The following is a 13,916-nucleotide window of genomic DNA, read 5'->3' on the forward strand; positions in this document are numbered from 1 at the left end:
CTAAGGGATTGGGCTCCTTGTTAAGCGCTCACTATGTGTCAAACACTGTTCTAAGCACTGGGGTAGAGTACCAGAGAAGTAATGTGGCTTAGTGGCAAGAGCCCGGGCTTGGGAGTCAGAGGTCATGGGTTGGAATCCCGGCTCTGCCACCTATCAGCTGTGTGACTTTGGGCAAGTCACTTCACTTATCTGTGCCTCGGTCATCTCATCTGTAAAATGGGGATGAAGACCGTGAGCCCCACCTGGGACAACCTGATTACTTTGTTACTACCCCAGCGCTTAGAACAGTGCTTGGCACGCAGTAAGCGTTGAACAAATACTAACATCATCATCATCATCAGTTAATTGGCCACAATCGCCGTCCCGCATGAGGCTCACTCTAAGGAGGAGGGAGAACGGGAGAACCGTGGCCCGGAGAAATAAAGTGACTTGTCCAAGGTCACGTGCCAAGCATTTGGGAGAGCCACGATGAGAACCCAGGTCCTCTGATTCCCAGGCCCGTGCTCTTTCCACTAGGTCAGGCTGCTCCTCCCTCCCTTTCCTACCCAGCTGACTCCATTCGCTTAGCGGAAAAAGCCCGGGCTTGGAAGTCAGGGGTCGTGGGTTCTAATCCCGGCTTCGCCACCTAGCAGTGTGACTTTGGACAAGTCACTTAACTTCTCTGGGCCTCAGTCCCCTCATCTGTAAAATGGGGATGAAGCCTGGGAGCCCCACGTGGGACACCCTGATGACCTTGTATCGCCCCCGGCGCTTAGAACGGTGCTTGGCACATAGTAAGCGCTTAACAGATACCATCGCTATTATTGTTATTCTCCCCAGAGCAGCCCTCCCAACCCCGCCGCCGAAAGAAAACCCCCGAAAGCAGAGGAGGAAAGACACAGAGGACCATGCAGTCTCGGGACCCGCAGGAGGCTTTTATGGGATTTTGGGGTAGGGTCCGGGGAGCACGTGGCCAGCCCAGCCTCCCCCCCGGACAGGGAAAGGTTAGAGGACGAGGGAGCGACTTGCTAGCTAGGTCTCCTTGGGGTAGGCCTTGCTCCTTATCTCGGCAAGTTTGTTGGTCAGAAAGCCCCACTTAAAGCTGGGCTCCTCGGGGTCCCGGGCGTCCGCGGGGTCCCCGGCCTCCTCCTCGGCGGTCCCGGCTCCCGGCTCGGCCGGACCCTCCGGCTTCAGGGTCGCCGCCTCCGCCGCCGCCTGCTCCTGCTGCTGTTGCTGCCACCGGAAGGCAAAGGAGTCCCAGAAACCAGGCCCTCTCCTCTCCTCCGGACCCTCTGGGGGCTGCGTGGCCAGGGGGCTGCGGGGGTCGGGGAGGAGAGGGGGTTAGGGGAGGATTTGGAAAGGGCATCCAATCATAAGAACGACTGTGGAGGAGGAGAAGCAGCGTGGCTCAGTGGCAAGAGCCGGGGCTTGGGAGCCAGAGGTCGTGGGTTCTGATCCCGGCTCCGCCACTTGTCAGCTGTGTGACTTGGAGCAAGACATTTCACTTCTCTGGGCCTCAGTGACCTCATCTGTAAAATGGGGATGAAGACTGTGAGCCTCCTGTGGAACAACCTGATCACCTTGTATCACCCTGCAGTGCTTAGAAGAGTGCTTGGCACATAGTAAGCACTTAACAAATGCCATTATTATTATTATTATTGTTATTACCCCCGGGCTTAGAACAGTGCTTGGCACATAGTAAGCACTTAAATGCCATTATTATTATCCTGGCACTTAGAACAGTGCTTGGCACATAGTAAGTGCTTAACAAAGACCATCATCATTATTATTTGGTAAGCGCTTATTATACATCTGGCACTGTGCCAAGCACTGGGAGTAGATATAAGATACTCAGGCCCTGTGTGGGGCTCACAGTCTAATAATAATAATAATGATATTTGTTAAGTGTTTATTATGTGACAGGCACTAAGCGCTGGGGTAGATACGAGATCACCGGGTTGGACAGTCCCTGCCCCACCTAGGCTCACAGTCTTAATCCCCATTTTACAGAGGAGGGAACTGAGGCCCAGAGAAGTAAAGCGACTTGCCCAAGGTCACACGGCAGACAAGTGGCGGAGCCGGGATTAGAACCCAGGTGCTCTGGCTCCCGGGCCTGTGCTTTAGCTGCTTCCCTCCAATCCCTCTTCCCTCCTCCATGCCCTTAAATCCAGCCCAAACAGTGAGGAGGTTCTGTCTGTCCCTCTCCCATCTGATACCAGCAGCTCGCTCTTCTCCTCTGCCACCAAACCGGTCCAGGAGAGAAACAGTGGTGGCCCAGTGGATAGAGCACGGGCCCGGGAGTCACAAGGACCTGCGTTCTAATCCCGTCTCCCCCACCTGTCTGCTGGGTGACCTTGGGCCAGTCGTTTCACTTCTCTGGGCCTCAGTTATCTCGCCTGTAAAATGGGGGTTAAGAGTGTGAGCCCCACGTGGGACAGGGACTGGTTCTAGCCTGATTAACTTGTACCCACCTCAGGGCTTAGAACAGTGCTGGGCACATAGTAAGCCCTTAACAAGTCCCGTAATTATTATTATTATTAATCACTACTAGGAGCCCCTCCCGAGTTCCTACGCCCGTTCTCCCCGCTGCCCTGGGGGCTCGAGTCGGAGAATGGTGGGGAGGTAGACAGAGGCTTCCCTAGCACCCCCTCCCAACTCGGGCCCGAGCGAGAGAGGTATCCGGGTGGCCGGTGGGCACCCGTGCCCCCGACCCTGATCGCACATACTGGTCAGCGCGGGGCTCTGCGGGCAGCAGCTTGTCCTCGTCTTCTTTGCTGAACAGAGACGACATGGTTCTCCAGCCCTTGACCCCGGCCCCCTGAACCTGTGAGGGAAGGTTAGTGTTGGGGAGAGGGGGCTCCCCCAGGTTCCTGCCTCCTCTGCCTCCTCCCCAGCCCCCCCAGAGATGCTCCAGGAAGTCCATGACCCTGCTCGGCCAGCACCATGTCAGATATCGAGAAGGGGCCAGGTGCTGACTTCTTGGGGTCCCTTACCCGGTGAACCCCTTACCCAGTGGGCACCTTCCCCGGTGGACACCTTACCCGGCGGGCCAGCTGGGATACGGCATTGGCAGCCTCCTCTGCCAGTTCTGGGGCCTCCAGAGCCTCCTGCCTCGGGCCGTCTTTCTGCAGCACAAGGGGTGGACGTTGCGGGTCGGGGGGTAAGTGGGTGTGGGGACCCTGGGGGTGGGCAGAAGGGCTTGGGGGGCGGTGAGAAGGACACATTGCAGGGGTCCTTGCGGGACTTGCTAGATTTTGAAAGCCACCTGCCACCTCCACCCTCCAAACCTCACGTTAATTCCCATCCCCGTGGCAGGTCAGTGTCCTAGGCTGGCCGCACACGTGCTATGCTCACACATACATGTACACACACATAACCACACACCTGTACACGTACACCCTTAGACCCACACACATCTCATTTCTACTGAGCAGGAAGCTTCCTCCCAGAACGGTCCCCTCCCTCCCCAGCCTCTTTCTCCCTCACTCCAGTTAGTAGGTGTTGAAGGGGGTCCTGGAAGCAGGAGTAACTGGGAATACCCCCAAGATCTGCCCCCGGGGAAGGAGGTGGAGTCCACCTGAGCAGCCCTCTCACCCCCGGGACAACCTATTTCATTCAAGCGCATTTACTAAGCGCTTACTGAGGGCCGAGCCCTGTACTAAGCGCTTGGGAGAGAACGATACAACAATAAACAGGCCATTCCCCTCCCACAGCGAGCTGACAGTCTCTTGCCTCCCTGTCCACTTCTGCGACAGGGAGGCAAGAGGGGTCCTGTGCTCTGGGCCAGTCTCACCGGGGCCTTCTGTGCTTCTGGGCCCACTGGCGACCCCCAACTACCTCCTCAGCTGGCACCTCCTCCGTGTCGCCGCCCAATGTCTGCAGGACCTTGGACCTGTAGGTCTTCCAGAAGGTCTGGTTCATGATGGTGAGGGCCGGCCGGGGCGGGGGCACGGCTCCGGGCCCGGGCGGATCCCAGCAGGCGGCTCAGCGGCGCAGAGGGCGTGTGCCCATCGCCTGGGGATGCCCGGCTCCGCCTGGGGACGTCTGGCAGGGCCCCGGTCCCCGCGGCTCCCACTCGCCGGATCTGGTGACTTCATTAAAGATGTAGAAGGTCCCTCGCTCTCTGGCCCGGGGCCCGAGGCGAACCTGATCGCACAGAGCCCACCCGGTCTCTCGCCCCTAGCTCCCCGCCCCACACGTGCCCAGTCTTCCCAGAAACCCCGGCTCTGCCTGCGCCCGCCATGGCTCTCCTCAGCAGTCCGAGGCTGGTCTCCTGGATCTCCGCTCGGCTCCCGCCCTCCGAGACTCCGACCTGGTGCCTGTGAGGGGCAGGGGCAGGGCGGCCTGGTACCTCGGCCCCCGGTTTTGCATTACGTGGCTTTGTCTGGGTCGGGGAAACTGATCCCCCCGATGCCGGCGGAGACCATGACCCGGTCTCCAGGCAACCGGCTGGAAATAGCCTCGGTCCCTGAATTATTCCTGAACTCCAAGCCTGCCCCACCACAACTCATTCATGGATTAGATTTCGGGTAGGGAGGAGCAGTCGACATCATCATCGTCAATCGTATTTATTGAGCGCCCGCGGGGTGCAGAGCACTGTACTGAGTGCTTAGGCGAGTACGACGCAACGACGGGACACATTCCCCGCCCACACGAATTTACAGTCTAGAGGGGGAGACGGGCATTAATACATAGAAATAAATAAATTACGGATCCGTACATAGGTGCTGTGGGGCTGGGGAAGGTGTGATGCAGGAAGGAGTGGGAAAAGAGGAAATGAGGGCTTAGTCAGGGAAGGCATCTTGAAGGAGATGGGCTTTAAATAAGACTTCGAAGGTGGGGAGAGTAATCTGGAAAAATGCGGCCTAGCGGAAAGAGCACGGGGCTGGGAGGCAGGACACCGAGGTTCTAACCCCAGCTCTGCCGCTTGCCTGCTGTGTGTCCTTGGGCAAGTCACTTAGCCTCTGGGCCTCAGTTTCCTCATCTGCAACATGGGGAATAAAGGGATTAAATTCTTGCTCTCTCCCCCCCCCCATTTAGACTGCCCATGAAAGATAGGGACTATGTCAGATCTTTTTTTTTTAATGGCATTTGTTAAGCATTTAACTATGTGTCAAACAGTCTTCTAAGCGCTGGGGAAGATGCAAATGAATTAGTTTGGACAGTCCCTGTCTCACGTGAGTCTCACGGTCTAAGTAGGAGATCTGATTGCATTGTATCTACCCTAGTATTTAAGTCATAGTAAACGCTTAGCAAATAGCAATTATTACTATGGGGGGGCCAAGGGGAGGGTCTCAGGGCTGTGGAGGTCCTGCCTTGTGGACTCATTCTCTGCCCACCACCCATAACTACCATTTATTAATTCAATCATATTAATTGGGTGGTTTCTGTGTGCTTTGCATGAAGCACTTGGGAGAGGACAGTATTAGAGAAAATTAGAAAATATTAGACAAAATTAGAAAAGCAGCGTGGTCTAATAGAAAGATCCTGCATCTGTGAGTCAGAGGACCTGGCTTCTGATCTCGGCTCTGCCACTAGTCTGCCGTGTGACCCTGGGCAATTCACTTCACTTCTCTGTGCCTCAGTTTCCTCATCTGTAAAATGTGGATTAAGATCGTGAGCCCCATGTGGGACATGGACTGTGTCCAACCCGATTATCTTGTATCTACCCTAGCACTTACAGTGCCTGCCACATAGTAAGCGTATACCAAATACCACAATTAATAATAATAATAATAATGTAACAATAGGCAGATGCATTCCCTGCCCACGAGTTTGCAGTCTAGAGGAGCAGCATAGAGTAATGGATATAGGATGGGCCTGGCAGTCAGAAGGTCATGGGTTCTAATTCTGACTCTGCCGTTTGCCTGCTGTGTGGCCTTGGGTGAGTCATTTTACTTCTCTTGGCCTCACTTCCCTCATCTGTAAAATGGGGATGAAGACTGTGAGCCCCATGTGGGACAGGGACTGTGCCAACCTAATAGACTTGTATCCACCCCTGTGCTTAGTACAGTGCCTGGCAGAGTAAGTAAGAGCTTAACGAATACCATAATTATTATTATTATTATTATTAGAGATTGGGCTTGGGCCCCGCTGAGGCCCTGACTGAGGCCTCTCCCCACCCCTCCAGGGCAGCACCTTGCAGTGCTGCCCATGAAAGATAGGGACTATGTCAGATCTTTTTTTTTTTAAATGGTGTTTGTTAAGAATTTAACTATGTGTCAAACACTCTTCTAAGCGCTGGGGCTTAGCCAGTGTGGCTTCCACAGGGCCGGACCAAGGGTAGCCCTGATCCCTGGGGCCTGGAGGGAGGAAGAGTGGGAAGCCAGGGAAGAGCACGAATCCCAGTTGTAGTTGTATTAGCATTTATTGAGCCTCCACTTGGTGCAGGTCATTCATTCATTCGATCGCATTTATTGAGCGCTTACTGTGCCCAAAGCATTGTACTGAGCGCTTGGGAGAGTACACAGCATGGCTTAGTGGAAAGAGCCCGGGCTTGGGAGTCAGAGGCCATGGGTTCGAATCCCGTCTCGGCCACTTGTCTGCTGTGTGACCTTGGGCAAGTCACTTAACTTCTCTGTGCCTCAGTTACCTCATCTGTAAAACGGGGATTAACTGTGTGCCTCATATGGGACAACTTGATTACCCTGTATCTACCCCAGCGCTTAGAACAGTGCTCTGCACATAGTAAGCGCTTAACATATACCATAATTATTATTATTATTACACTGCACCAATAAAAAGATGCATTCCCACCAGGGAAGTACAGAAGAAAGGGGTGGTGCCGGCTAGGCTGGGGTCGACCCTGACTATCCGTGGCTCAGTGGAAAGAGCCCGGGCTTCGGAGTCAGAGGTCATGAGTTCGACTCCCGGCTCTGCCACTTGTCAGCTGTGTGACCTTGGGCAAGTCACTTCACTTCTCTGGGCCTCAGTGACCTCATCTGGAAAATGGGGATTAACCGTGAGCCTCACGTGGGACAACCTGATGACCCTGTATCTCCCCCAGCGCTTAGAACAGTGCTCTGCACATAGTAAGCGCTTAACAAATACCAACATTATGATTGTCATTAGGAGGCCGGACGACCCAGCGGGCCCCGGAAGTCTATCCTTCTCTCCCCTCCCTTGCCTTCTCCGCGGTCGCCGCCAGGGGTCGCGCCTCCGCGGGCCTCTCGCGCGCGGGCGCGGGCGCCTCCGGCGGGTTCTCCCCCCCTCCGCTTTCTTCGCGGCCGCCGCTAGGGGTCGCGCCTCCCTTGGCCTCTCGCGCGCGTGCGCGGGCGCCTCCGGCGGGTTCTCCCCCCCCCCGTCTCCGCGGTCGCCGCAAGGGGGCGCGGCTCCCTCGGCTTCTCTCGCGCGGGCGCCCCCGGCCGGTTCTCCCCCCTCCCCCGCTTTTCTCCGCGGCCGCCGCTAGGGGTCGCGCCTCCCTTGTCCTCTCGCGCGCGTGCGCGGGCGCCTCCGGCGGGTTCTCCCCCCCCCCCCGTCTCCGCGGTCGCCGCAAGGGGGCGCGGCTCCCTCGGCTTCTCTCGCGCGGGCGCGGGCGCCTCCGGCCGGTTCTCCCCCCCTCCCCCGCTTTTCTCCGCGGCCGCCGCTAGGGGTCGCGGCTCCCTTGTCCTCTCGCGCGCGTGCGCGGGCGCCTCCGGCGGGTTCTCCCCCCCCCCCCCGTCTCCGCGGTCGCCGCAAGGGGGCGCGGCTCCCTCGGCTTCTCTCGCGCGGGCGCGGGCGCCTCCGGCCGGTTCTTCCCCCCTCCCCCGCTTTTCTCCGCGGCCGCCGCTAGGGGTCGCGGCTCCCTTGGCCTCTCGCGCGCGTGCGCGGGCGCCTCCGGCGGGTTCTCCCCCCCTCCCCGCCTGCTCCGCGGCCGCCGCCAGGGGTCGCGGCGCCCCGGCCTCCCACGCGCGTGCGCGGTCGCCTCCGGGCTGTTCTCCCTGTGGTCGGAGCGGGGCTGGAGGCCACGTGGGTGCGGAGGGTGGCCGGTCCTGTCCCTTGTCCCCTGTCCCTTGTCCCCCGTCCCCATGGGCCGCTCCCGCAGGACCGGCGCGCACCGGGCGCACTCGCTGGCCCGCCAGCTGAAGGGGAAGCGGCGGCGCCCGGACCTGGACGAGATCCACCGGGAGCTGCGGGCCCAGGGCGCCCGGCGCCGCCCGGCCCGGGACCCCCAACCCGACCCCGACCTGCCCGGCAGCGGCCAGCACTACTGTCCGGCCTGCGCGTAAGCCCCCACCCCTCCCTCCTTCCTACCGAACGCTGCCCCCTAACCAGGATGGCACCGCTTCAGCGCGGGCTGTGTGCCAAAGCACTGTTCTCAGCGCTGGGCCTTGGGGGGGGGGGGTACAATGCTAATGAGGATATTTAAGCGCTTACTTTGTGCCGAGCACTGTTCTGAGCGTTAAAGGAGGGGGCGGTACTAATGATATTTAAGCGCTTGCTTTGTGCCAAGCACTGTTCTGAGCGCTGAAGGGGGGTGCGATGCTGATGACATTTAAGCGCTTACTTTGTGCCCAGCAATGTTCTGAGCGTTAAAGGAGGGGGCAATACTAATGATATTTAAGCGCTTACCTTGTGCCAAGCACTGTTCTGAGCGCTGGGGCTTGGGGGAGTACAATACTAGTGATGATTTTTAAGCGCTTACTTTGTGCCCAGCACTGTTCTGAGCGCTGAAGGGGGGGTGCGATACTAACGATGTTATTTAAGCGCTTACTTTGTGCCAAGCACTGTTCTGAGCGCCAAAGGGGGGTACGATACTAATGATGATATTTGTTAAGCGCTTACTATATGCCAAGCACTGTTCTGAGCGCTGGGGAGGGGGTACAATAATAATGATGCTATTTAAGCGCTTACTAGGTGCCAAGCACTGTTCTAAGCACTGAAGCGGGGTACAATGCTAATGATGATATTTGTTAAGCGCTTACAGTGTGCCAAGCACTGTTCTAAGTGCTGGGAGGAGGTACAATACTAATGATATTTGTTAAGCGCTTACTGTGTGCCAAGCACTGTTCTAAGCGCTGGGGTAGATACAAGGTCATCGGGTTGTCCCACGTAGGGCTCACAGTCTTCATCCCCATTTTACAGATGTAAAGTGAGGCACAGAGAAGTTGTGACTTGCCCGAGGTCACCCAGCAGGCAAGTGGCAGAGGCGGGATTAGAACCCAGGTCCTCTGACTCCCAAGCCCGGGCACTTGCCACTGAGCCACACTGCTTCTCGAGAAAGCGCTCAATACCTGTGTTTCTAGGGGGTGCTTTTATTACCAAAGCGCCTTACGTTAGTTATTTACTCCTCACAACACCCCTGCAAAGTAGCATTTAGGTCTTATTACCCCCAATTTACAGCTGGGGAAACTGAGGTATTGGGGAGGTTAAGTGACTTGCCCAAGGCCACCCAAAGAATGCGTGTCAGAGCTGGGACTTGAACCCGGGACCTCCCCCTTTCTGGCCCGCGGCTCTTCCATCGTGCCACACTGCCTCCCCGCCCCCTTAACTTCCCTCTCTTTCCCTTCTTCTCCAGGAGATACTTTGTGGACGCCAAGAGTCTAAAGAGTCATTTTAAATCCAAGGATCACAGGAAAAGGTAGCGAGGGGCAGGGGAGGGGCAGGAGCACAACAAGCTGGGTGTGGGCAGGGAACGTTTATGGTTGCACTGTATTTTCCCAAGCACTTAGTACGGTATTCTGCACCAAGAAGCGCTTTATAAATACGATGGAATGAACAAAGAAAGGAAGAGCGTGTGGTCTAGGACATAGAACGCTGGCCTGGAAGTCAGAATTACTATATTAATAATTGTGGTATTTGTTAAGCGCTTACTATGTGCTAGTCACTGAATTAAGCACTGGGGTGGATACAGGCAAATCGGGTTGTACACAGCCCCTGTCCCACGTGGCGCTCACGATCTTAATCCCCATTTTATGTGTGGATCTGGGTTCTAATTCCAACTCCGTCACCTTTTTTAATGGTATTTGTTTAGTGCTTACTACGTTCCAGGCACCGTACTAAGCGCCGGAGTAGATACAAGCTAATCGGGCTGGACGCAGCCCCTCTCCCAAATGGGGCTCACAGTATTAACCCCCATTTCACAGCTGAGAGAACCGAGATCGAGAAAAATGAAACGGTTCATCCAGCTGACTAAGGGGCGGAGGAAGGATTATAACTCAGGGCCTTGTCCGCTGCTCGAGCTAGGGCAAGTCACTTAACTTCACTCTGCCTCAGTTAACTCATCTGTAAAGTGGGGATTAAGACCGAGCCCCACGTGGGGCACGGATTGGGTCCGATTAATTTGTATCTACCCCAACGCTTAGAACAGGCCTGGCGCATAGTCAGCGCTTACTACCGTTAAGCAAGAAGGGAGAGAGAAGCTGCTGCCCCTCCTCACTCGGGATGTGACCCTTCTGCCCCTCGAGACTCTGGCCTGACCCTTTCGTGGTTCTCACGTGGCCCCTTCTCCCCCTGCCAGGCTGAAGCAGCTCAGCGAAGAGCCCTACACCCAGGAGGAGGCAGAGCGGGCAGCGGGCATGGGCTCCTATGTGCCCCCACGCCGGGTCGAGGTGCCCGACCAGAAGATGGAGGAGTCGTCCTGACATCACACACCCTCTTCCCGGCGTGCCCGGCCGGACGGGGTTGGCTCCGCGCCCCGTCGGGCTCACGGAGAGACACTGATTCCACGGATGCCAGGCTTGGCCGGCTGGACGGTTCCCCCCGCACCACCTGAATAAAGGAGCCGGGCAGCCCCCAGACTGCCCGCCTCAGAGACCGCCCCCCTTGCCTTCCTCTCCTTGAATTGTGCCCCGAGCCCTGCCAACCGCAGCCTGCCGATTCAGCTCCGGGTCTTCTGGCGGGCGGCCGCGAGCTGTGCCCCCTCCCCGGTCCCCGCTCCCCGTCCCACCAGACAGGGCCCGGAAAGAGTCCGAGCACCGAGTGACCCTGGGCTAGAGAAAGAGCCACAGTAGCCGCGATGGTGTTTATCGGGGACCCCCTGGGGGCAACGCGCTGTATTCAGCTCTCCAGAAAGGAAGAAGAGAAGCACTACAACTGGTCTCTACGTTTCCTGGGTCTGGATGGGCCGGGGCAGCCTGGGAGGAGGAGGACGAAGAGGAGGAATTTGAAGAGGGACTAGTTATGGGAGACTAGAGTGTCCAAGCCGTGGGATCGAGGGGCTCCCCGGGCCCCGCCTGCCTCGGACCACTCGGACCCTTGCGGTGGGCCCGGTTGCCGAGGACCACCCGAGGCCAGGACAAGGGAACCGAGGTGCCCGCGAGCGGAGGTGCCTGCATCCCTTTAGGCCTCCCCCCCGGCCACCGCCACCCTGCTCCGTCACGGGGCCGGGGGCACCCGCCCCTGCTCCGCCAGCCGCCGCGCGCTGTAGAAGGAGACGCTCAGCCCCAGCACGGCCAGCAACGCCGCCACGTGGTTGACCATCTGGTCCCTCGGTTCGGCCTCCAGCTCCCCGGCCACTTGCATCTGGAAGAGGGTGGGGCGGGAGAGAGAGCTGCCCGTCAGGCCCCACAGGGGCGGAGGGGGAAGGGCGCAGGCTGGGGTCGGGCCCCCGCGTCCTGCTCAGCGGAGCGAGAGAGCCCGGGCTGACCGGCTCCTCACCCGCCGAGGTGGAGCTTCCCGGAATACTGGCCCCGTAGCCGAGCGGCCCCTCACCCTGGAGCCGGAGCTGGGCTGCTCGGGCGGCAGGGAACGTGCTTGGCCCACGTGGTCCAGGATGCCCGCCCGTCCCCTCCCCACCCTTCCAGCCCCAGGGATCCTGACTGCGCAGCTGTGGCCGGGCACTGGCGGTGGGGGCGAGAGGAGGAAGCCTCCCCATCTCCAGCCGAGGCCCAGGACCTATTGGGGAATAGCTGCCCCGATGGAGCGGGGAGGTCCAGAAGGGCGGGAGGGGTGGGGGGCGCACGGGGCTGGTACCTGGAGCACGCGGAAGTAGCCAGGGGTCAACCGGCCGAAGCGCATGGTCACTGCGGGCCAGGCTGCTGTGGCCTCTGGCCGTCAGTGTGGAGCAGAGCCTGTGGGGCAAGTAGGGCATGGAGCTGAGGTGCCAAGTTCCCCTCTCAGGGCCTTCGGGGCCCAGGGGGCAGGGAGGTACGGTTCCCAGGGCACAAATTCCCACAGTGCTGAGCCAACACCCAGACTCCCCAGCAGCCCGGGTCCCCGCCTCATCTCTCGGCTCCCTGAATCCCACCCGGGACCCCGTCCTCTCCGTCTCCCCTTCTGCTCCCCGACTCCCACACCCCCATGGCTTTCCCCACTCCGGGCCCCCCCCCAGCCAGAGATGCTCACCTGCGCTGGGCCAGTCCCGCCCGGGGCCGCCCCCTCCCCACGGACCAGCGGGAAGCCGAGCTGTGAGTCCTTCAAACCGCGCCCCCGCCCTCTGCCCTCCGCCCGCCCCTCGCTCCGTGCTTCCCGATGCAGCTGTCGGAAGGGATCGGCGTCGGCTGCTCTGCCAGGCGAGAGCGCTGGGATCCACCGCTGCCGGGTTGGGGGGGGCTGGGCACCGGGCAGGGGAGGGCAGGCGCCGTGGTCCAGGCCGGGCTTCATTGGCCTCGTCTCGGGCACGGGCCTCGGCCTCCAGGAGGGGATTTTTGTCGCCGGGCGATGTGGACGAGGGGTGGAGGGGCCCAGTGCTGTATGGTTCGATGCCCCGACCGGTGAGAGGCCAGTTTGGGCAGTGAGCTGTCTCCCCTCCCAGCTCCATGCAGATCGCTTTCCCTCCTGGAGGCCGGGAGCGTCCCCGCTCCGTGAGCCGGATGTAATCGGATAAAAGCAGTCAGCTCCCAGGCAAATCCGGGGCAGTGGCTGGAATGGGGCGGGAGGGCCGCTCTGGGAGGATGCGGGCAGGGAGTGTGGGGTGGCTGCGGTTGGCAGCACAGGGTCAGGCGCAGTGGGGCCTGCACAGGGCAGGTGGAGGGGGGATGCGGCAGACCGCCAGGACAGCCCCCGTATTTTTCACCCTTCTCCACCCCCTACCCACCGTGAATCTGCAATCCCAATGGACAAACAGCATGGCCTAGTGGCTAGAGCACGGCACTGGGAGTCAGAAGGACCTGGGTTCTAATTCCTGCCCCACACCTTGTCTGCTGTGTGACCGTGGGCAGGTCACTTTGCTTCTCCGTGCCTCAATTCCCTCATCTGAAAAACTGGGGATTAAGACTGTGAGCCCTACGCGTGACAGGGACTGTGTCCAACCTGATTAGCTTGTATCTACCCCAGCGATTAGTACAGTGTCTGGCAGCATGGCTCAGTGAAAAGAGCACGGGCTTGGGAGTCAGAGGTCGTGGGTTCCGATCCCGACTCCACCACCTGTCAGCTGTGTGACTTTGGGCAAGTCACTTCACTTCTCAGTGCCTCAGTTCCCTCATCTGTAAATTGGGGATTAAGACTGTGAGCCTCACGTGGAACAACCTGATTACCTTGTATCCCCCCCACCCCACTCCCTGCGCTTAGAACAGTGCTTGGCACAGAGTACGTGCTTATCAAATACCATCATTATTATTATTATAGTAAAAGCTCAACAAACCCCATTACAAAATAAAAAGGAGTGTGGGGAGTGGGACTCTAAGCTCTTGGGCAGGGAGCAAGCGTGGCTCAGTGGAAAGAGCCTTGGGAGTCATAGGTCATGGGTTCTAATCCCTACTAGGCTGCTTGTCAGCTGGGTGACCTTGGGTAAGTCGCTTAACTTCTCCAGGCCTCAGTCCCCTCATCTGTAAAATATCGCCAAGATCCGCCCTTTCCTCGCCATCCAAACGGCTGTCATGCTGGTACAAGCTCTCATAAGATCCCGACTGGATTATCGTGTCAGCCTTCTCTCTGATCTCCCTTCCTCCTGTCTCTCCCCACTCCAGTGTATTCTTCATTCCACCGCCTGGATCATCTTCCTACAGAAACGCTCTGGGCATGTCACTCCCCTCCTTAAAAACCTTCAGTGGTTGCCTATCGACCTCCGCACCAAACAA

The 13,916-nt window shown here is 58.7% G+C and overlaps 2 protein-coding genes across 2 annotated transcripts; one reads left to right on the plus strand and one right to left on the minus strand.

Annotated features, from left to right (window-relative positions):
- Positions 1-903: 903 nt before the first annotated feature.
- C16H1orf232 (chromosome 16 C1orf232 homolog) lies at positions 904-3,900 on the minus strand. The gene is made up of 4 exons (XM_029080295.2): positions 3,817-3,900; positions 3,021-3,104; positions 2,706-2,803; positions 904-1,294 (listed from the first exon to the last, which is right to left on the minus strand). The coding sequence occupies exons 1-4, from the start codon at positions 3,898-3,900 to the stop codon at positions 1,012-1,014; spliced, it is 549 nt and encodes a 182-aa protein (XP_028936128.1). The 3' UTR covers positions 904-1,011.
- Positions 3,901-7,846: 3,946 nt separating this feature from the next.
- Positions 7,847-10,718, plus strand: ZNF593 (zinc finger protein 593). Its single transcript, XM_007656104.3, has 3 exons — positions 7,847-8,182; positions 9,476-9,538; positions 10,418-10,718. The coding sequence occupies exons 1-3, from the start codon at positions 7,986-7,988 to the stop codon at positions 10,539-10,541; spliced, it is 384 nt and encodes a 127-aa protein (XP_007654294.2). The 5' UTR covers positions 7,847-7,985; the 3' UTR covers positions 10,542-10,718.
- The last annotated feature ends 3,198 nt before the right edge of the window (positions 10,719-13,916 follow it).

Source organism: Ornithorhynchus anatinus, chromosome 16 (genome assembly GCF_004115215.2).
Source record: "Ornithorhynchus anatinus isolate Pmale09 chromosome 16, mOrnAna1.pri.v4, whole genome shotgun sequence".
NCBI classification, from domain to species: Eukaryota; Metazoa; Chordata; class Mammalia; order Monotremata; family Ornithorhynchidae; genus Ornithorhynchus; species Ornithorhynchus anatinus.

What these genes read in the sequence shown, in the direction of transcription:
- C16H1orf232 (XM_029080295.2), bottom strand. Translation starts at nt 3,900, where the DNA reads ATGAACCAGACCTTCTGGAAGACCTACAGGTCCAAGGTCCTGCAGACA. An exon ending in AGGAGGTGCCAGCTGAGGAG is followed by an intron (nt 3,105 to 3,816) that starts GTAGTTGGGGGT and finishes CTTGTGCTGCAG; the next exon opens with AAAGACGGCCCGAGGCAGGA. An exon ending in TATCCCAGCTGGCCCGCCGG is followed by an intron (nt 2,804 to 3,020) that starts GTAAGGTGTCCA and finishes CTTCCCTCACAG; the next exon opens with GTTCAGGGGGCCGGGGTCAA.
- ZNF593 (XM_007656104.3), top strand. Translation starts at nt 7,986, where the DNA reads ATGGGCCGCTCCCGCAGGACCGGCGCGCACCGGGCGCACTCGCTGGCC. An exon ending in CACTACTGTCCGGCCTGCGC is followed by an intron (nt 8,183 to 9,475) that starts GTAAGCCCCCAC and finishes CTTCTTCTCCAG; the next exon opens with GAGATACTTTGTGGACGCCA. An exon ending in TCCAAGGATCACAGGAAAAG is followed by an intron (nt 9,539 to 10,417) that starts GTAGCGAGGGGC and finishes TCCCCCTGCCAG; the next exon opens with GCTGAAGCAGCTCAGCGAAG.